At 38.3% G+C, this 24,298-nt stretch overlaps 1 protein-coding gene across 4 annotated transcripts in view; it reads left to right on the plus strand.

The window, feature by feature from the left end:
* INPP4B (inositol polyphosphate-4-phosphatase type II B) overlaps nt 1–24,298 on the plus strand; it is a 4,727,932-nt gene that overhangs the window by 1,118,565 nt on the left and 3,585,069 nt on the right. For all 4 annotated transcript variants that reach the window (XM_044062266.1, XM_044062271.1, XM_044062267.1 and 1 more), the window contains one exon: nt 5,872–5,988. In XM_044062266.1, coding sequence (XP_043918201.1) covers nt 5,872–5,988 — 117 coding nt within the window. The remainder of the gene's footprint in view (nt 1–5,871; nt 5,989–24,298) is intronic.

The raw sequence follows: 24,298 nt of genomic DNA on the forward strand, positions 1-24,298 counted from the left end.
GTAACTCTAGACTTACTGATGCTGATTGTACTTGTGCAACTGGCACAGCTTGGAAAACTGTTGTTGCATATATTAATGACTGGGTTGATGAGATAATATTAGGCAAAGCACAAATAGAATACATTTAGGAAAGAAAGGGTCCACTGTCAGTAAAGATTACGCAACCCCTATTAAACATGATACTACTGATAATAACTTTGGAATTCAAGATACAAGTATTCAGCAATCTGAAGATTCAGAGCATGTAGAAGAAAATTAAAAAAGAAGAAATGATGACGTTCACAGGGAATAACTTGGAAGACAAAAGCTGATTCACACCTATAATGCAAAGAGAATAAATACCGATTCATACCTATAATGCAAAGAGAGTAAATGCTAAAAAGGACACTGCTGTGTTATGTAATACATAGATTGCAGAGAATGATAATGTTTTTCCTGTCGGAAAACATTCAGTCTACAGAAGAGTGCATCATTTTTCCAACAGACAGTATAGGCAGAAGAGGCAAGGGGCAGGCTAAAAGAAAGAAATCAATCTTGAACTTGGAAGGATTGAAGAACATTACTGCATGAAAAAAGAGGAGACAGACTGATACTGACAACATGACTCAAGCTGTGGATTTACAAAGCCAGCTGGATGAAAATTGTTTGCTTGCAATTGAAGTAAGCAGTGAAACAGTGAAATTAATAAGACTAGCTATGGTAAAGCTCATTCCTTTGTAATAATTGCTGATTTAGAAGTGGGAGATTTTTCAGATCTGGTCAGAAATAATGTAGTATAGTAGTAATTGGAGACTGAGTTATTAGCAGAACTGATACTTACATTTAATGAAAATGGAGTAATGTTACACTTCCCAGGAGCTAAAATACAGGATGTGAGTAGGACCTTAGAATACCCTAAATGTAGGAAAGTATGGAGCCGTTTTTATTCTTGTTGTTACTAATGATCTAATTTTCAAGGACTCTGACTACTAGTAGGAAACTTAAAGCCCTCTTAGCATAGCTTAAACAGGTGTTAGGACATATTCAAATCACATATAGAAAGGAGAGTCAGGTCAACGTGAATAAAATGATTTTTTTTGGTAAATACCTACTTGAAAAAATGGCCCATTTTAAAAAGTGGAAATGTGTAGAGCTTCCAAGCCTAATTCTGGGCACACATATATTTAGACAGGATGGAGTGCACTTGTCAAGACAAGGGAAGATAATTTTTGCAGAAGATATTTTGCAATTTGACTAGCACAAGACAGGATTTTTATCAGGGGAAAAATTTAACAGTTCACAGCAACCTTTAATGTAATTGTGCTTGTTAATGCTAGGTGCCTTAGTAATAAAGTTTTTTTTTTTTAATTGGAAAAGTTGCTACATTTCCATAAGATTGGCATTGTTATCGTTTGTGAAACATGAGCTATGACTTGAAACCAGTTCTGACAGGATAGACATTTTTATTGTAACATTTATTTATGTATTTATATGTTTGCTTGTCTTTGTTTACCGGGAAGGTCCGACTAGGTAATACCCATTTTCAGTGGAGGTCCAGGGACAAAAGCTCCATTTGTTTGCATTGCATTATACTTATTTCCAGTATTAACAGACATTCTTACAAAAAATCAGGTGGAGATCTTATGCAAGGGATTAAAGATTGCTATGAGATCTGTGACTATTACATGTTTGATGATAATACCAATCCTGTAGATTGTATAACAGTAAAACAACTGTAGAACAGATGATTTTTGGAATGTATAAACCACCAAAGTCAAATGCTAATAACCACAAGGAAATCATATATTTCTTGCATGAAACACTGGAGGGAAACTGACAGGAATAATGTTGTAAGGGAATTATTCACAACTGCTTCAAAACTGTAAAAAAAATTACTATATGGAAACAAAAGTCGTTATATAAAACTAATTAGAGGGATGCATTCAAGGACAAAACTGCAGAATGAATGGACAAGTTTTGAAAGGGAAATTGATTGCAAAAAGTAAAAGGGAATGCTTAACATCAGAACCTAGGCACAGAAGGTCAGGGTGATAAATTTCCATAAGAACAAGATACTTAAGATGAGAGATAAAATTATAAGACATGGAAATGAGTGTAATTTTAACTTTGAAAACTGAAATAAACAAGCTGTGCAGACAAATTAAACATGGCTCCGGACAAAATCAAAAAAGAAACTTTATACAAAGTATTCTGTCATAATAAGAAATAATGTTATAGCACCATAAGATGTGGTAGGAGTAAAGACATATGCATTGATAAACTATGTTTAGATTATAAAAATGCATTTTCAAACGCAACAGATTATAGTTATATTTACAAAATTTTATGAAAAACAATTTGCCTCCATAAGCCGATTGAAAGTTTGCCTAGTAACATCTAGGTAACTTCAGATACTGAAATTAAATTAGGTAATATTGAAACAGAACTGTGCAAACTAACCTAAACAAAGCACAAGGTGGAAACGGAATTAATAATAATGACTTGAGAACACTTCAGCAATGATGTACAGTACCATTTTATTTATTTATATATATATATATATATATATATATATATATATATATATATGTATGTATGTATGTATATATTGCTCACTAGATCATTTAAGTATGGGGATATTCCTCAAGATTGAAGACATGCACTTATTTAACCCATCTTTAAGGAAAAGGTGAATATGACAATCCCAGAGTCATACAGACCCATAAGTTTACTTTTTTGTTATGGAAAAATAATGGAGAAGCTTATTTTGGATAAATTATTGTCAGAATTGGAAAGGTTGGGACTTGAAATCCTATGTCAGTATGCATATGTTGAAAGTAGATCTATAAACACCTATAACAGCATGTTTTATTATAATACAACAGCATCTATAAATGAAAATATGGCTGTGATGTAATATATACTTACCTTCAGCCTTTGCTAGGGTCATACACATGACACTAATAAATAAATTAGAACAACTAGCAATTGATATCTTGATAAGATAGCTGCATGGATTACCAATAGGACATGGCAAGTATAATACAGCGACTGGACAGGTGAAACTCTATATTACACTCAGGGTGTCCCACAGGAATCTGTCATAGACCCATGCTTGTTTATGTTGCATCATTCAGATCCGTCTTTTTCATCTGAGTTTTTCTACAGTCTGCATGCAGATGACTTGAAAATGGAGAAGCTAGTTATGTGTGTTACAGCTAGGGCATGTCTGCAAAGAACTTGAGTAAGTTAACCATTTGATCGCAAGAGAATAATATGCTGAGAAGTACATCAAAACTAGGCATGTGAGATTTGGGAGACATAGATTGAAGGGTGAATTTTTAATACAGCACACAGTGATTAAAACTTTAGATTTGTTTAAGGACCTGGGTATATGGGTAGATCCAGCTTTGTGGTTTTATAATCATATCAAACAATTATTCACTTGCTAGTTTTATAACTATCAATAAAAAAAATGTATAAAGTCTAGGAAATCAGAAATGCCAAAATCATTGTTTAAGCTACATTAAACTCAAACTTGAGTATAGAATAAATAATATGGAAACTGTTTAAGAAAACAACCATGAGTAAACTGGAAGTAGTACAACAGAAATATACCAAGAGCATCATGGACGTGAAAGTTTGTTATTATGAAAATAAAATATCTGAACTTGTGTAGTGTCTCACAGAGATATTTAAAAGGAGACCTTACTCGGGTATATAAAACATTTAGAGACTACCCTTGGGAATATTTGGGGTCATCAAAAAGTAGTAGAGAATCTGCAGACAAACTATGTAAATCATATAGGAATGACAGATGTACTAATTGGTTCTCCTGAGAGACTGTCTGATACATGGAATAGACTACTAAATTAGCTTTAAAACAAGCATTAGTTTAGATAATTTTAAGAACAGCTTGGGGACTTTTATTATGGGAATGACTGATTTGGTATATTGGCAGACTAGAAAGGCATTATTATCTATGCCTGAAATATTTTCTATGCATGTATACATGAATGTAAATGACAGCTTATACGGTTTACTTGTTTTGCTGGACTAGTCTGGGGTGGCAGGAGCTTCACTTTGGTGTGCCCTGTGAGCAGCTGAGGTAAAGTATCTAATCAGAGAAGTGTTTGTAGATTTAATTTGTTACATTATTAGTAAGGCCTAGAAGGAAAGACATATACAGTACATTTAGGCACTTGTTTCGTGCACGATTCTGATGGCAGTGCTGTTTTCTATACTGTGTGATGGTCCTTTTTTTTAGCTTAGTACTACAGTGGTGATGCCTTCTGGTAACGTGTGATGCTGAGGGAGGGTGCACATTTCATTTGTTACTTAACAGTATTAGCATTAGTATTGCATACTTGCCCTTAAAGTGAGACTGAAGCCAAAAAAAAGATGACCATTTTGTAACTGGCAGAAAGGTGCCTGTAATTTAACAAACTCTTCATTCTGTGAATCCAAATGGTAGAGCCTAGTCCCTTTTCTTTGTAACACGAGTAGCAAATGATACACAGTGCATTATAGTTGACTTAGTAGTCAAGGCTTAACTACGAGTAGTCTGCTCACCAAGGAGGATGTGGTTCCTGCAGAGCTATGTGGCTAAAAATATAATCTGTCCATTATGCATGTGCTGTACTGGCAGAGCTATGTTGCTAAGAAAAAGCAAAACAGAAAGAATTCATGTTGGTAGTAACAAGAGTATTTTTCCTAGTAGCAATAGTACATGCCTAAAAGGAAAACTGTGCTTTCTTAAGCTACAAAGTATAGCTTGGTGCTTCAAGACTTCAGAATGGCACTTGTTTGTCTAATAACAGCTAATACAGGAATAGTTTACTTATTTCATTTACTACACAGGAATGTATTTAGGTCGCCATTTCATGTAAACATCTACAGTAACAGTTAAAATTGTAGAAGCAGTTAGACAGCATAGCTTTGCAGTGGTTAGTGTAGCTGCCTCAGAAAATGTAGTTCTCTTCATTGCTTAGTGTGGTGTGTTCTTAGTGGACTTTGCATGTGCTTCCTGTGTTTGCGTAGGTATTTTCTGGGGTCTGTGATTTCCTTCTACATCCTAAGGACAAGGAGATATTAGAAGCTTTGATTCTGCAAAATGCATGTCTGTCTGTGTTCCTGCCTCCGGCGGTGGTCATTTTCTTGCTGCTTGTTGAAATAAGCTCTGGCTTCCCCTTGACCCTGAATAGGATAATGAGTTACTGTACAATGGATGGATGAACTAGTTAAGTCCTGAATTGTTGAAGTACGTGTGGCTGCATCACAACGTTAGAGATGTAGTTATACAATGCTGTTCAGTGCTGGCTTGCAGTAGGAAAGCCATGTATACTATACTATGCTATACTGTACTAGTTTCTGCTTTGAACGGTGGTTGTGCTATAATCAGAGTCCAAAGGTATGGATTAAAGACTTCAAAACAAACTGTACTTCATAAATATTTAAATGTTGTCATGGTGTTTTAATAGTTTTTATGATCATGAACAGTTGTGCCTGTTTGAACATGCACTTCTGCTGACTGTTTACAGAAAGCATAGTAATAGATATATAAAACCTTGGTAGTAGAACAATCCTAGCCAAGGAGGAAGCAGAGCTATAAACTATTTTAACATGAAAATAGTGTTACTGCCTTCATTAGAGTATTTATTGCTGGCTGCTAGACACTTAGAGATCCAGGGAAGTGTCCCTACTCCAGATAATTTCTCAGCGGTATGAGTGTTTTTATTTTAAGTGATGGTTATTTAGCAGTATTTGCTGGAAGTGTGGCTGATCTTCCTTTAAAGAAGCATGACAATTTATTTTACTGCCGTCATTTATCACTACATAACTGATCACAGCTGTTACCTAAGTAAGACAGTATTCTTTATTTCCAATGTACAGGGAACACGAGATCCACTGTTTTTAGCTGGTGTAACTTTCCCTCAGGAGTATCCTATTTATGAAGAGACAAGGATAAAGCTGACAGTGTATGATGTCAAGGATAAATCCCAAGAAACTGTGAGTATTTAGTCACCAGTTTTTTCATATCTTGATCTTCTGTTTTTCTGTAATGTTACATATCCATGTGGTTTTGATAAAGATGGCAAGGATTTCTTAACGCAAACGGCATTTTATCATATCTAAATAACTGGAATATTTCATCATTACTGTATAGTACCTCATTGGTTAACTTGTATGTTCATGTTTTTAATGTTCATACATTAAAAAAACTATCACTCAGCAATTCCACGGTGAAATGGTTCCAATCCTACCTGGCCAATAGGCAACAGGCTGTTCTATGACAGGACAAATTATCCACATGCCTACCTGTTACACTTGGAGTTTCCCAAGGATCTATTCTTGGCCCTCTTCTCTTCACCATCTTTGTTAATGACCTGCCCACAATCACCCCCCATGCCACATGCATTCAATTTGCAGATGATTCAACCATCATCAGCACTGCCTCCAACCTGGCAGACCTCACTGCTTCAACCCAAGACACCTTCAACCTAATAGAAAAATGGTTCTCAAGTCGTCAACTAGTTCTCAACCCTAACAAAACAAAACTACTTACTTTCTCACCCACTAACAAGACTCTTTCCCCCCACCTTCTCTATTACATCCTCCAATGGAATCACTATATCACCAGAAGCTCACACAAAGCTATTAGGTGTTACCATTGATAACTCCCTTAAATTTGACATCCATTTCAATCTAACCATCAAAACCGTCAATAAAAAGCTTGGCTCTCTCTATAAAGTAAAACACTTTCTCACTCCTCACGCTAAAATTACAATTGCCAGCACACACCTACTATCAACTCTTTTCTATGCCTCCCCCCTTTTTACAAACCTAAACAAGACAACCCTTAACAAACTTGCTTCTTGTTACAATCACATAGCTAGATTTGCCACAAATTCCACCTTTAGAACGCACCACTGCACTAACTTGAAGCAACTAGGGTGGTTAGAGTTTTCCAGCCAACTCCATTTCAACCAACTCAAAACTGCTCACCCGATACTGTATCACCCAGAGAAAACACCAGCTCTGAAAAACATCATTCACCCCTATATTAACCTGCAATCTTTACGCTCCTCCAATAAGATCTTAGCTCAAACTACCAAAGCCAATAATTCTGCTGGGGATTCTCTATTCTCAAACTTTGTAGGTAAAATGTGGAACTCCCTACCGACCATGCTCACCTCAGAGCCTTCACTCCTACAATTCAAAAAAAGCTTAAACCCCATCTCAATACTCTCTGGCAATGTCCCTGTTCCAAACCTGATTAACCACTATCCTTTACCCTTCTCTTACCTCACTATCCTTAACCGCTTTTTAACAAGGCGCCTCACCTTTGTAACTGACCTATGTTTTTTTTTTTTATATGTTGCTGTTATTTTTTCCCAAGATGTAATGTATCTTTATATTGTATTTAGAACTCAACTATCTTCCTTTTTTTTGCATTAACAATGTTCATATGTCTGTTATGTACCTGGAGCTTTTCTCCCCGGGCTTCTGCTGAAAATGGACATGTATCCAGTCGGACTCTCCCGGTTAACAAATGTAAAATAAAATAAAATAAATAAATAAATGTTCTTTTTCACTGGCATTTGTGTAGCGTTGGCTCACAAAACACGAGCCATGATAATGTTTTTAGAAAACAGGACTGTATGTGTACTGATGACATGAGTGAAAATGTTTGGTGATATAAAACCACTCATTTGGGATTTTAAAAACTATGCTGCGCAATTTGCTTGAGTCATTTTACTTTATATATTTGTGTATTTATTCTGACATGCCAAAATGACCTCCAGGGCCATTATGTGCTTTAATTATCAGAATTCTGAACCTTTTATGTCATTGACAGATACACTTGGAGAGTATTTAAGTTTAGTCACAGTTCTGAGATCTATTTATTTGAAGCTGTCCTTGCTTTTTACTAAATCTTTTGGCAAATAGGAGCCTTCACAGGCGGACATTTGCTTGATTAATATTTATTATTTTGCTTACTGTACTGTGCTTAATTTGCAGTAAAACAGAGAGTAAAACTAGTGACATTAAATATAAAAGAGCAATGCCTTATGATTTAAACAGTATACATGAGTCAGTGAGTACACACACGTGCACACACACACACTCACACTCACATATACACATACACGCACACTCACATATACACATACACACACACACACACACACACACACACACACTCACACTCACACACACACACACACACACACACACACACACACACACACACACACACACACACACACACACACACACACACACACACACTCACATATGCACATGCACACACACACACACCATATTATTCTGTTATGTTTATATACACACACCATAAACACTATATCTGTATTGGTACATTAATTTGAAAATACATCAGCACACAATACTTCATTGAAAAAAACATCAGAAAATTCAAATAAGACATCAAGCAGACAATCAATTTAAGTCATTGAAAAAAGTGACATTCTTTAGTGCCTCATTTCCGGACAAACACAAGACACTGTGTAACAGAATCAAAATGGGAAGCACATAGCCAAGGACTTTGGAAAGTCCATCAGTGAATACAATTTTCCAAAATCTAACTGATCTAAACCTTCCATTCTGCAATTTTTTTCTTTGGGTGTTGGACACCATGCATGTACCATCTCTGCTCCTTTACTACATGCATTGCCATAATAGCAGATGGATCTGAAAACCAAGAACCTAATAAAGAACATTGTTGGTGGTTGTGCCCCACTTCCTACACTGTTCCAAATCTGTAGAAGATGATACCGAGTTAATTCTGACATGAACCAGAACAGGAATGATGAGAGAAAGGTTGAAATGTGCTCCCTCCACATAAGTTTTGAACTTTTCTAACTTCCTGTACAGGTATATTTTTTCAAAACCTTTCAACAAAGGGGCAACATTGTGTAGCAATAACATATTTAACGCTGGAAAAAACAAGCATGTCTCTTTTCCAAAAATGCCAAATAAACTATTTTTTATGGATATTTGTAAAGCAATGGAAGACACCTATAACAATGCCAGGCTATATCACTAACCATCTCCAAGTAATCTTATTTAAATGGGAAAAAAACAGTCATAAGCTACCATAAAGATATGTTGGCACATTTAGGCTTGATAGATCTGCATTCAAAATCTGTTAACACAAAGCAAGTGCTAGGACCAATGTCAGTGGACTAACAGGTCATAAATGAGGAGCCAAAATAGGTTGCATGCCTGATGTAATTTTGAGACATAAAACCATGCAGCAGAGGTACATTTTTACAGCGAGTGTATGTATCAAAGCATTGCATGGAATATGACTGTCTAAAGTTTATACCAGTAGTAGGAAATGTTCTATTGGACATCCAAATTATAATCATCAATGGATAGATTTTTGGGAACATCTGCATGACCATCCTACATTAAAAGCTGTTCACCCTTTGCAACATCACCCTCTCTTACAACATACTAGTTCACTGACTGTGGATGTTGTAGCCTATTCCACAACCTCATAAACTAGATCTTTCGGCAACGCTGCACACTTCTTAACCCCATATATAGCCCTGTACATCTCCACCTCTGATGGGTATTATACATGGAAATGTGGCATACACATAAATTACATCCTGCCAGTTGTGCTCAACATTGTTCTTCCATGTCCGTGATAGTTTTCAGGCATTTTATATTGACAAACCCAATACCACTTTCTATTGACTACTTTTCAAGATTGTACAGGTACCATCTGCTAATAGTATTCCTTTCTCTCATTGGCTGGTTACTGTCCAATAGATCTGGGACTCTGCACTAAATCATTTGCTTGTATCTTTTGAGTTTGCTTCCATCATGTCTCTAACACATCTTTACTCCTGTACTATATTGCTAAACTTGAAAAGCACTTTATCACACTGCTGAACCAGGTCCACATAATGGTACACTGCAGTGCCTAAAACTGTGGGAAGTGAGTAATTGGATGATGTATGTAATCTTTGAATTGCATTTGTGATATGTTTTATCCACTGACACCATCAAACAATGATGTTATTTTCAGCAAACTGAAAGTCTCCATCTCTCTCTTTCTCTGTCTGTCTATGCGCACGTATTGGGGGAGGCTGTATTTATTTCTTCTATTTCTTAATGCTTTTTGGTCACCATTTAGCAGATGTGAAAAGTTATCTGAAGTAAACAATACAAACCTGTATGTTAAATAAAGATTCGAAGAGGAAGAAGAAACCTTTCCAAATGATATTAGAATTAGTATTTTAACATGTTGACAAACTTACAGATGTGGTGAATTGTATTTTATTTGTATCCATATATAAAGGTGCTTCAGGATTCTGTCATTTGAGTGTGAAGCTTCTATGTGAGTGACATCAGTATGACAGTGAGGGGAGTGTTACCAGAGCAGGGGGGCTATGGTGTGGATTTCTTTTTCCAAGTTTGTGTTATAATAGGTTTAGCTGCAGTCAGAGTAGTCTCCTGTGCAAGCATTCCTAGATGCAGTATTCCCTTAGATTACATTTTGCAAACACATGAAGTGACCATCTCAAGTGTGTTTTCATTGTTCTTGCAGAGTTTTCGTTGGTGAAGTTTGTTAGCAGAGTTTTACTGCTCATGAACCCTAATGTTAAGTGCTGTCAGCAGTTCTCTCCCAAAATGGAGGTCTAACATCGCATGTGACCAGGCCAGAGAGTAAATATATACATACATACATTTACACACTATATACATACATACATTTACACACACATATATGTACACGCATACATAAATTATACATGGTTATATATGTAAACAGAAAAAGGTGTGACCGTTTGATGTCATAAATGTGTGTCTTCTCCCGAGTAAAACGTACAATGTTTTATGACATTTATCCAAGTTGATTAAGGTGCTGTAGTTGGTGTGATTAAATTGGTAATGATTAATAAGGCATGTAGTTAATAGCAGGAACACTTGCCATACAACTTTAGTGCAGGCTGTGCTACTGTTAAACCCACAGTATGATTGGTTTGCACTTCTCTGAGTGTAATGCTTTGTATGCTGTGATAAACTCTGGCTTTAGCATGTTGCATAGCAAACTTCTAGCAGTTATTTGTAGTGCTTATGTCTAACAGTTTAGCTTTATACTTCATGCACTATGACGGTATCACTACCTGTATCATGTTAGCTGTAGCTCTTTTAGTTCAGCTACACCCTCTATTGAAATTAACAACCTGAACAGCTGCATGCATATTCCATAAGGTTTATCTGATGTACCATTATGTGTATGTTAACCTTCCATATCTGTGTAATAAGAATAAAGTGATTTTCTTGGACCTTTCTTGTAATAGTTGAACTGTGTGGCACAACTTATGTGTATGACATACTCAGATTTGCTCTGAAAATGAATCCTGAGATATTTAGGTGCAAGTGGCTACTGCCGGTAGCCCTGTTTTTTTCCCCACTTAGCTATATTTTTGCAGACTTTCAGAAATCACCCGTAAAATCTGCAGACTTGGGCGTCCACAGGGAAACCATACTTGAAATTAGCTGGAACAGCTGCTGATGTCACAGTACACACCATGCTGACATCTGTTTCCCCACACAAAGGCTCTCTTCACTGGATGCCTTCATCTACTTTTTGACTTGTTTTACTTACTTAAGTTGGCTTTTAGTGCAACATTAAGATCATGCAAGTATGGTTTAGATAAATGCCTCACTGCAGCTGTTCTTCATTCAATATGTTTCTACTGTGTTAAATATATAGCTTTAGTAAGCAATATACCATTCAGCAGTGTACAAAACTGGCCTCTTTGTTTCTGAAGTTTTTAGGTGACGTTTGGAAAACGTACCTCATTTTCCTGATGTTTGTTGGAGTACATGGGTTTTGTTATTGCTGAAATTTGTTGGAGCACGAGTTTGTTATTCACTTAGTTTCAGACAGTCAAACTTTATTTATGTGGCTGTATATGTAGGCATATTACAGTAATAAAACAGAACAAGTAAGGAAACGGCCAAGAAGTAAACAATAAACCATAAACAGGATGGCAGTCACTCACTATAAATAACCTAATGGGAAACGAGGTTAACTTGCTTTGCATTGCAAAGAGTCATGAATAATCTGTCCTGTAATGTAATTTCTGTAGAACTTGTTTCCAGACGGTATGTTACCTAAACCCTAATGATGTTTCATAAAATGTTTGTAAATAAACCATTTCTTTTGAAAGAGAAATCTGAATAGCTTACATTTTTTATAGCAGCTATCTAATGCCTTAGTCAACATTGCTCTAAGATGCTTTAAATTGTATTTGAAAAAAAAAACCATCCATGGCTGTTTTCTTAATATTGATGCTTATTTCAGAATTTTGAGTAAAATGTCACTGTGTAGTTAAGCCTTCAAGTAATTTGCAGTGGCCCACATGCTGTCTTTTTAAGTGGTTTTCATTGCTGGCATATCCACTCAGGACAGTATTTATATCAGGGTATAAAATATTATTAACTTATCACATCATCTCAAGCATGTGTTTAAACAGACAAAAGTAATGCGTGCCTCACTCAGACACCACAAAGTGACTTCCTGTATTAAGTACCTTTGCTTCTATATCCAGGACCGTCTAGCAGCTGTTTCTTTGGCGTCTGAGCTAGCACAAAGTGTAACCCAAGCATTTTGCCTGTTATAAGTATAAGACGTAACACTTTTATGAATGCACCTTAAGTCTGCAAATGTAATGAGCACAGTGAAAGACATTTTTATGGGTACCTACATGAAAATCTTCAAACACATAGTGGAATAGATTATTTTTAGCACTGCTACTGACAGTGGAGCATTTGTATTTGTGGAAGTAGTTTCTCAGAGTAGTTTGTGTGATGTAATGGGACCTATTTTCTGGCATATCTGGAGAAATAAAATTGACATTACTGACATTCTGGCATCGAAATCAAGCTGAAGGGCACAGCTGTCAGCGAAGAAGAGAAGCAGGGGTTCTGCAGGCAAGCTGTGTATCTGAAGGGTTAGTGTAGGCAAGAGACAGAAGTTCAGCTTGATCTGAAAGGTACTGAGGGTACATGTGTGAACACACTCCCACGATGCTGTTGGGCTGGGCAGACATGTTTGTTTTGATATCAGTACATGTTTTACAAATCAAAGTTGCAAGAAATTCTGGGCAAGTGGAAATACTGTCATGGCTGATTTATCCCTACACCTTGTGATTAAGCTAGTACCTGTACCTATCTCCACTATGGTAAAACAAGAGATTCACTGTCCATGAATGACAGACATTTAACTGAGCACGGCTATGTTCTAAGAAAAAAAATGGCTGAGCTCAGAATATTTATTAGTAAAAAAGGTTGACCAACTTATAGAAAAAAATCTAAAATCAAACTGCTGTTTATAAGAATGCTGTGTAATCAGTTCATTTAATAAGTGGGGTTATCAGCTGTTTCAGTGAAGAAATAGCACTTTTGCTTTTTAGCAGTTTTGCTAGTAAACCTTCAGTTAAATCCACTGAAGTGATTTTGTGTATACAGACACTGTTACAGATTGTGTAGCATGAACATGCTTATGAAAAACATGGCTGACAAAGCTTGTCATAAGTGAACTTAAGATGGCACAGCATGGCATTTTATTTCACTATGATGTTCATTAAAGCCAGAGCTGTTTATTCTAGAAAAATATATTGAACTACGTAACTGAAATGTATATTAATTGAAATGACTAGATTGGTAGGTACAGCATTAATCTACCCAGAGTGTGGAAGGTAGTGCTTGAAATAGCAACATTTGAAATACTATTCTAGAAAAACTTGCTGTATTTTAATTTTGCATTTTCAAAGGTCATAACATGCGACTCCATGAAGACAAACCTGAATTTATTTTAGTGATAAGCTCTAATAAATGACCCTAGAAAGATTTTTCCCAGAACATGCAGATAAAAACAGAAAGAAAAATCTACCAAAGCTAGATTTTCCACTGTGTGATTCCTTCAACCTCCTATATTAGAGGCAACATAGGATATGTGCAACTAACCCTTTAAGGACAGCAGATGTTTAGGCTATGTAGTAATTCCCAAATGTCAGTGACTTTTTTTTTCTTTTCAAGTCTTCCTTCTTCCTCTTTCGGATTTTCCTGGTTAGGATCACCTGTCCGCTCATGATTGGCAGTAGAGTTTTACGCTGTCGAGTTGCCAGCCTGGCGCCCAACCTTCCACGGAAGGCACACACACGCACGCACTCATGCCTAGGGCCAATTTAGAATGTCCACTCCACCTACAGCATGTCTTTGGGAGGAAACCGTAGCACCCGGAGGAAACTCACGCGACCACAGGGAGGAAATGCAGACTCCGCACAGAAGGCACCCCAGCCAAGGATCGAACCGAAGAACCTCTTGCTGTGAGGCGACAACGGTAACCGCTGCACCACCGTGGCCGCCCTATTTTTTTTTTCAGGTCTATTAATGAGTAAATTCAGGCCACTAACGCCAAAACAAATGGCAAATGCAAATGAATCACACAGTGGAAAATCTAGCCTGGCTAGATTTTTCGTTTAGTTTTACTGATTGTTTTTTCTGTGTGACCTTTTTACCCATTGTTTTAGTTTATTAGTTGGGATATTTTGCAGATACCCTAATGAGTATGGATATCAGCTGGGTATGACAACCCTGTGTTTCTAAAGGCTAGCCCAACATTCCATTTATGCTCTGCAGATGACATCATAAGAAGGCTGAAACTTGCATGGCCACAGCTTGTGGGTTTGGCTTTAGTGGTCTAAATTTGTCCATTAATAGACTTAAAAAGAACTCATAGTCATTTAGAATTGCGATATAGTTGAACCACCTGATGTCTTTATATCCATATTGTCTCTAATACAAGAGGTTGAAGGAATCGCACATTGGAAAATCTAGCCTTACTAGATCTTTCTTTTGTTTTTAACTGATTGTTTTTGCTCTGTGACCTTTTTACTTATTGTTTTAGAATATGCAGATATTTGTGTTACAGAACAAAATACATGAACTATGAATTACAGGAGATATGTAGACTTAATTATTTATTTTCTGTTGTTTCACTGATGGATAATGTGAAATAAAATATTTAATACATGCCTCTTTTAATGTCATGGTAATTGTTTAATGTCAGATTACCAGACTGCTTCACACAGCTTATTGAGTGAGTGCGATGGTATTAATTAGTATTGTTCTATGTCAAATGGAGAGTCGGTGAGACATTTTTAAACTGATGCCTTAGGAGCTGGGGGTCATCTGTGCACACTGTATTTATTAGGCTACTTCTAACATGGCAGTTCAGGTTAGCTGTATATTATGTAAACTGGTAGACAATAGTTGAGATTCATGAAGGTCTTATACTAGATAGCTGCATTCTGTCTGTTCTGAGTCCATGCATAACAGAGTAAACTCATGAGACAGTGTATAGGATATCATCATCTTATTCTTCTGCTTCTTCTTTCGGCTTTTCCCTGTTAGGGGTCGCCACAGCGGAGCATCTGTCTGCTAATGATTGGCAGTGGAGTTTTACGGTGTTGAGTTGTCAGCCTGGCACCCAACCTTCCACAGAAGGCACACACATGCACCCACTCAAACCTAGGGCCAGTTTAGAGTGTCCAATCCACCTGTTGCATTACAGGTTCAAATTTAACTTTATTTCAGTGCTTACCTACAAAGCATTATTTCAAACTGAGCTAGAAACAAAATGTAAACCAATAAAATGCACTAAGCAATGAAATGCTGTTAGGCAATTAGCAGGTCAGTATAGCTTCAACATAAACTGTACACATGTATAGAGTTAAGTGTTTGTATTTACTATGTAGAGGCTTAACACTATTTTTGCCAACTGCCAAAGTGAAATAAATTTCTGACTTGGTACATTTACATTCAGACAAACTAATGGACCCAAACAGCTCTTAATTATATGTTTTCAGCTGAAGACAATGGCAAAGAATCTGTCATAAATAAATGGTCTGAAAATCCAGGCCAAGCACCAAACCAGCTCACTTTATATGACAAGCATATACTGCAGGCCAGCCATTTGGCTCAAAAAAATCAGACAGTCCGCAGTCCAGCGAAATGGCCAAACAGCTGTAAACAAGTCACCAGCAAATGTCAAGTTGTTCACAGAAGAAAGAATAAGACCGTTATGTTTATAGTGGTCAGCCAGGAAGGTCAGAGATGACTAATACATAAAGGAATAGAACAAAAGCAGCAGCACTGACACATACTTAATACACAGCCGCTCTTCTTAGGCTAGTGTACATGTTCGTATGTTTATAGTGGTCAGCCAGGAAGGTCAGAGATGACTAATACATAAAGGAATAGAACAAAAGCAGCAGCACTGACACACACAATACACAGCCGCTCTTCTTAGGCTAGTGTACATGTTCGTATGTTTATAGTGGTCAGCCAGGAAGGTCAGAGATGACTAATACATAAAGGAATAGAACAAAAGCAGCAGCACTGACACATACTTAATACACAGCCGCTCTTCTTAGCCTAGTGTACATGTTCGTATGTTTATAGTGGTCAGCCAGGAAGGTCCGAGATGACTAATACATAAAGGAATAGAACACAAGCAGCAGCACTGACACATACTTAATACACAGCCGCTCTTCTTAGGCTAGTGTACATGTTCGTATGTTTATAGTGGTCAGCCAAGAAGGTCAGAGATGACTAATACATAAAGGAATAGAACAAAAGCAGCAGCAGTGACACATACTTAATACACAGCCGCTCTTCTTACGCTAGTGTACATGTTCGTATGTTTATAGTGGTCAGCCAGGAAGGTCAGAGATGACTTAATACATAAAGGAATAGAACAAAAGCAGCAGCAGTGACACACACAATACACAGCCGCTCTTCTTACGCTAGTGTACATGTTCGTATGTTTATAGTGGTCAGCCAGGTAGGACAGAGATGACTTAATACATAAAGGAATAGAACAAAAGCAGCAGCACTGACACACACTTAATACACAGCCGCTCTTCTTACGCTAGTGTACATGTTCGTATGTTTATAGTGGTCAGCCAGGAAGGTCAGAGATGATGAATACATAAAGGAATAGAACAAAAGCAGCAGCACTGACACACTTAATACACAGCCGCTCTTCTTAGGCTGGTGTACATGTTCGTATGTTTATAGTGGTCAGCCAGGAGGGTCAGAGATGACTTAATACATAAAGGAATAGAACAAAAGCAGCAGCACTGACACGCACTTAATACACAGCCGCTCTTCTTAGGCTAGTTTACATGTTCGTATGCTTATAGTGGTCAGCCAGGAAGGTCAGAGATGACTAATACATAAAGGAATAGAACAAAAGCAGCAGCACTGACACACACTTAATGCACAGCCGCTCTTATTAGGCTAGTGTACATGTTCGTATGTTTACAGTGGTCAGCCAGGAAGGTCAGAGATGATGAATACATAAAAGAATTGAACACAAGCAGCAGCACTGACACATACTTAATACACAGCCGCTCTTCTTAGGCTAGTGTACATGTTCGTATGTTTATAGTGGTCAGCCAAGAAGGTCAGAGATGACTAATACATAAAGGAATAGAACAAAAGCAGCAGCACTGACACACAGTACACAGCCGCTCTTCTTAGGCTAGTGTACATGTTCGTATGTTTATAGTGGTCAGCCAGGAAGGTCAGAGATGACTAATACATAAAGGAATAGAACACAAGGAGCAGCACTGACACATACTTAATACACAGCCGCTCTTCTTAGGCTAGTGTACATGTTCGTATGTTTATAGTGGTCAGCCAGGAAGGTCAGAGATGACTAATACATAAAGGAATAGAACAAAAGCAGCAGCACTGACACATACTTAATACACAGCCGCTCTTCTTAGGCTAGTGTACATGTTCGTATGTTTATAGTGGTCAGCCAGGAAGGTCAGAGATGACTAATACATAAAGGAATAGAACACAACCAGCAGCAGTGACACATACTTAATACACAGCCGCTCTTCTTAGGCTAGTTTACATGTTCGTATGTTTATAGTGGTCAGCCAGGAAGGTCAGAGATGACTAATACATAAAGGAATAGAACAAAAGCAGCAGCACTGACACATACTTAATACACAGCTGCTCTTCTTAGGCTAGTGTACATGTTCGTATGTTTATAGTGGTCAGCCAGGAAGGTCCGAGATGGCTAATACATAAAGGAATAGAACACAAGCAGCAGCACTGACACACACTTAATACACAGCCGCTCTTCTTAGGCTAGTGTACATGTTCGTATGTTTATAGTGGTCAGCCAGGAAGGTCAGAGATGACTAATACATAAAGGAATAGAACAAAAGCAGCAGCACTGACACATACTTAATACACAACCGCTCTTCTTAGGCTAGTGTACATGTTCATATGTTTATAGTGGTCAGCCAGGAAGGTCAGAGATGACTAATACATAAAGGAATAGAAGAAAAGCAGCAGCACTGACACATACTTAATACACAGCCGCTCTTCTTACGCTAGTGTACATGTTCGTATGTTTATAGTGGTCAGCTAGGAAGGTCAGAGATGACTAATACATAAAGGAATAGAACACAAGCAGCAGCTCTGACACATACTTAATACACAGCCGCTCTTCTTAGGCTAGTGTACATGTTCGTATGTTTATAGTGGTCAGCTAGGAAGGTCAGAGATGACTAATACATAAAGGAATAGAACACAAGCAGCAGCTCTGACACATACTTAATACACAGCCGCTCTTCTTAGGCTAGTGTACATGTTCGTATGTTTATAGTGGTCAACCAGGAAGGTCAGACATGACTAATACATAAAGGAATAGAACACAAGCAGCAGCACTTACACATACTTAATACACAGCCGCTCTTCTTAGGCTAGTGTACATGTTCGTATGTTTATAGTGGTCAGCCAGGGAGGTCCGAGATGACTAATACATAAAGGAATAGAACAAAAGCAGCAGCACTGACACACACAATACACAGCCACTCTTCTTAGGCTAGTGTACATGTTCGTATGTTTAAGCCAGGAAGGTCAGAGATGACTAATACATAAGGGAATAGCACACAAGCAGCAGCACTGACACACAGTTAATACACAGCCGCTCTTCTTAGGCTAGTGTACATGTTCGTATGTTTATAGTGGTCAGCCAGGAAGGTCAGAGATGACTAATACATAAAGGAATAGAACACAACCAGCAGCAGTGACACATACTTAATACACAGCCGCTCTTCTTAGGCTAGTGTACATGTTCGTATGTTTAAGTGGTCAGCCAGGAAGGTCAGAGATGACTAATACATAAAGGAATAGAACAAAAGCAGCAGCACTGACACACACTTAATACACAGCCGCTCCTGGGATATCATCATGAAACCGATATCCCTCTCCTTTTTTTTGTTATTTGAACTGCTTTCATTTAAAGTAAAAAAGAGACCAAGAAACTCTCACTGTATAGTTTGCTTATGTAAATTACTCTTGCAGTCTTGAAAGAAGACCAACTTTATTATGGTAATATGCTGCTGCTGACGTTATGAAGCATATGATGCATTGCATTTTATTAAACCAGTGAGGACTTTTATAATACACGAGCTATACTTTTACAACTTTACTTAAGGAAGGTTCACATCTATCTACTCTCCTAAGAGTTTATTCATTGTCTTGTCCAAGCTATTGTTCTCATTGCATTTAGAATTTAATGAAAAGAGTGATTTATTATTTGAAATGTTTTACAAACTGGAATGTATTGAAGTTATTCTTTTTAAAGTGGTTACGGTTTTGTACAAACCCTGGTGCAGTGTAAAACTCATTTCGACTCATTTCAGGAAGAAGGACTTCTTAATTAATAAACCACAAATGAAGAACAGTGCAAACCAAAAACTAATAAACAGCCAGAAGCACTGTATCGAGGAGAAACCAAGCACCGGACAGCTCTAAAATCCACAAACAGTTTATTCAACCACATACAACGTGAAACGCTTGACAAAACTCTGCGTTTTTCGTCTCTTAATTAATGGCTCACTTTAAACATTTAGTTATGAGCTATGCTTTTTATTATATGTGTAAATTATATACTCTACAGACAGTATTGTAATAGCGTATGTTGTTCTTCTTTCGGCTTTTCCTGGTTACCAGTCGCCACAGCGGAACTCCGGTCTGCTAATGACTGGCAGTAGATTTTTACGGTGCCAAGGTGCCAGCTCAACACCCAAACTTTAATGCAGGCATGCCCTACGCATGCCTTACGAACGCCACTCGACCGTGGGGATGACATGCAGACTCCACACAGAAGGTGGTCCAGCCGAGAATCGAAGGGGAGAACCTCCTGCTGTGAGGCAACAACGCTACCACTGCACCCCCACGGCTTAGTATTGTAATAGGGTATAATAGGCTGTAATGCACTATTTTATCTCACTCTCAGTGGCCTGTATGTCATATCCTTAATAGTTTAGGCTAGCGTAAGATTTTTGTTGTGTCAAAAGCAGAAAGTATTAGAAACAGTGGAGTTTTATTTACTTATTTTTTTATTTCAAAGTTTGCACGTAGTTTATTCCACATCTGAGTGTACTCTGGCAACTGTTCAGACTGATAAGCACTCTAGTCTTGTGGTTTACAGGCCACTGCCTGCAGTTTCAGATCTGTTATTTCCTCTTCCAAGTACTGTACCACTTGCAAATGAGCAGGGTGATACAAATTGTTTGAAACCAGCTTCACAGATGTATGCAGTACACTGGTTTGTTATGCATCCACATATGCCTGATCCTTACACAAATGTATTAAGCTACTGCTCTTTTTATCGTTTCAACAGTTGGGCTTAATAGTTTATGCACACTTAGAGAAGCATCAGTGTGGTACTGAATCTGACATGGTTTCCTGTTTTACTGGACTTCGTTAAAGTAAGGCCAAATTGACTGTATAGTTTTTTTTTTTCTGCACAGTCTAGTTTTCTGTGTTTTTGACTGGCCTTGTATTTATATTGGCCCTGACATGTTTAATGCATGTATCATTTTAATTGTTTTTCTTTTTTTATTATTTTATATTTATAAGACTCTGCATTGTCCTAAAACCTGTCTGTTGTTTTTTTTGTCTGCAAGCAGGTTGCATGTGATGCAGTTTTTTTTTTCACATACGATGCATGTTTTTTATACATTGTGATGTACTCTATTTAGTCGTATAGTACAAGTGAGTTGTAATGACATGTTAAAAGTTTATCTAATGATATGATAACTGCTGAGTGATTGTACTAATATACGCTGAGTAGTAAAATATTAACACGTCCATACAACACGAGTGCATCTGTCACTTAAAGAAGATGATGCTTATATCATGTCCTCGGTTGTTAAGTGCATATTCATTTCTTCATGCTCTATCAATGTATATGCTACATTCCTCCATGTATAATGTATGCAAATTCTTCCTGTATTTTTACCTGATGGAATAGTATGTATATGAACTGAAATTGTTTACTTATTGTTACATCTTTTAGATATCTTTTTCAAATGCAACATCACAAATCCAGCCCTGATGGAGCTGCAACACTTCTGTAACTCAAGCAGCATGAGGGTTACCCGATCTAGGGGTCTAAACTTAGTCAGTGACTCCAACAATCCATGCTGGAGAGACAGATATGTGTTTCAAAGACTGCCCCTTCTTTGGAACAGGCTTTCTATTCACATTAAGCATAGCCCTTCCCTGACCCTCTTCAAGTGCAGTTTGTATCAATGGATGTTTTGTTACGACTGCTGAATCCTACACAAATGCACTCTATAAGCACTTACACAAGTGCATGGATTGTGCTATCTCAAACAGAACCAAGACACTATCCTCCAAAAAAAGGAAGACAATCTGGTGGTCCCCTGCCATAAACAAACTCTACAACAGAAGGAAGAAACTGTTGCAAAAGAGAGTAAAATCCCATGAGTGGAGGAGCTCCCTGGTCAGCCTCAGTAAGAAGCTGAGATCCCTTATAAGATCCTCCAAACCTAGCTACGAAAACTAAATCGCCATTGATTCTAGGGACAACCACAAAGTATTCTATAGCTATGTCAAGAATCTCAATGGCAACACCCAGATCTGCTCTAAGTTACAGCACAGCGGCATGAAAATTACAGAACCATATGATATAGCCAACATCCTGGCAGATAGGTTCAATACTAACTTTACCCACCTCTCGCCCCCTGAAGGGCCCATATCTATACAGGAAGAATACAGAGTCCCTCTAATCACAACTACAAAGGTAAAAGTTGCACTCTCTAAAGCCAAAATACAGCATCCATGGGACCGGGCAACATCCCAGCCTGCATTTTACACCAACTTCAGAACAAACTGGCTCCCCACCTAAGCACCATGTTCAATCATAGCCTCATGTCAGGCTTTGTGCCCACTGAATGGTGCACAGCAACAATTATCCCACTCCACAAAGGGGGAGCCATCACTGATCCCGGGAACTATTGCCGTATTAGCCTGACAAGCCTGGTCTTTAAGGCCATGGAACGTATCATCATGGAACTCACAAACAAAGACATTGGTAACCTCCAAACTCAGGACCCCACCTAGTTCGGGTTTGTGAAAGGCAGGTCATGCCTCCTGAACATGATTGACTTTGTTGAGGCAGTCACCAAAGCCGTAGACAAGGGTAAGGTGGTTCACACAGCCTATCTTGACCTCGCCAAGGCTTTCGACACCATCCCCCACTCTGGAATTATAGCTAAACTCACTAAACTAGGTATAAATCCCTATGTCACAAGATGGGTTGCCAACTGGCTCACTGACAGAACCCACACTGTAAAAGTTGCAGACTCCAAATCTGACTTCAAACCAGTGACAAGTGGAGTACCACAGGGTTCAGTCCTGGGACCTCTCCTGTTTGGTATCTACTTCTCTGAAGTACAGGCTAACAAAGTTCGCAGATGACTGCAAACTAGGAGCCATAGTAGAGTCCCCAAATGATGTGGACATCCTGCAGAAGGGCCTCACTGAGACAGATGCCTGGTGTCAGAGCCATGGCCTCAAGCTCAGTGCCAAAAAGTGGATTGTCATCCCCTGGATTCCCACTCTTCATTTCTTGCCCCAGGATTCCCCATGCCCAAGGATTCCCACTCCTCATTGCTTGATACACTGGAAAGTATTAGGGTACAACCCAACACTCTAATAATGGGTGATTTCAACTACCCCACCGTTAACTGGGAAAATGACTCATGTACCAACTCTTTTGCTCAACGTTTTCTGGAATTCATAAATTCCAACGCCTTGGATCAACTTATTCACACCCCCACCAGGGGCAGCAATATCCTAGACCTGGTCGTTACCAACATGGGCAACTGGTGTTCCACACTAGAGGTCAATTCCTTGTTGGTCAGATCCGACCACAAGCTAATCACCCTAGACATCCACATCCCACCCCCACCCCCAATAAGGAAACCATTGTAAAAAACTTCTCCAAAGCCAACTTCACACTTCTTAAGACACCCATGCAGACGGACAATAGAGGTACGACTGCTGAATCCTACACAAATGCACTTTATAAGCACTTACACGAATGCATGGATCATGCTATCCCTAATAGAACCAAGATGCTATCCTCCAAAAAAGGAAGCCAATCTGGTGGTCCTCTGCCATAAACAAACTCTACAACAGAAGAAAGAAACTGTTGCAAAAAAGAGTAAAATCCCATGACTGGAGGAACTCCATGGTTAATCTCAGTAAGAAGTTGAGATCCCTCATAAAATCCTCCAAAGCTAGTTAGGAAAACAAAATTGCCACTGACTCTAAAGACAGCCACAAAGCATTCTATAGCTATGTCAAGAATCTCAATGCAACACTCAGATCTGCTCTGAGTTACAGCACAATGGCACTAAATATACAGAACCAACTGATATTGCCAATGTCCTGGCAGATAGGTTCAGTGCTAAGTTTACCCCCCTCTCACTCCCTAGAGGGCCCATCTCTATACCGGAAGAATGCAAAGTTCCTTTAATCATGGCTGCACAGATAAAAAAACACACTCTCCAAAGCCAAGAACACAGCTTCCATTGGACCTGACAATGTCCCAGGCTGTGTTCTACATGAACTACAGAATAAACTGGCACCCTACCTAAGTACCATGTTCAATCATAGCCTCACCTCAGGCTTTGTGCCCACTGAATGGTGCACTGCGACGGTTATCCCACTCCACAAAGGGGGAGCCATGACGGACCTCAGGAACTACCACCCCATTAGCCTGACGAGCTTGTTCTGCAAGGCCATGGAATGTATCATCATGGAACTCATAAACAAAGACTTTGGTAATCTCCAACTCTGGACCCTACCCAGTTCAGGTTTGTAAAAGGCAGATCATGTTTCCTAAACCTGATTGACTTCTTTG

Source organism: Protopterus annectens, chromosome 2.part1 (genome assembly GCF_019279795.1).
Source record: "Protopterus annectens isolate FY-2018-M chromosome 2.part1, PAN1.0, whole genome shotgun sequence".
Classification (NCBI taxonomy): domain Eukaryota; kingdom Metazoa; phylum Chordata; order Ceratodontiformes; family Protopteridae; genus Protopterus; species Protopterus annectens.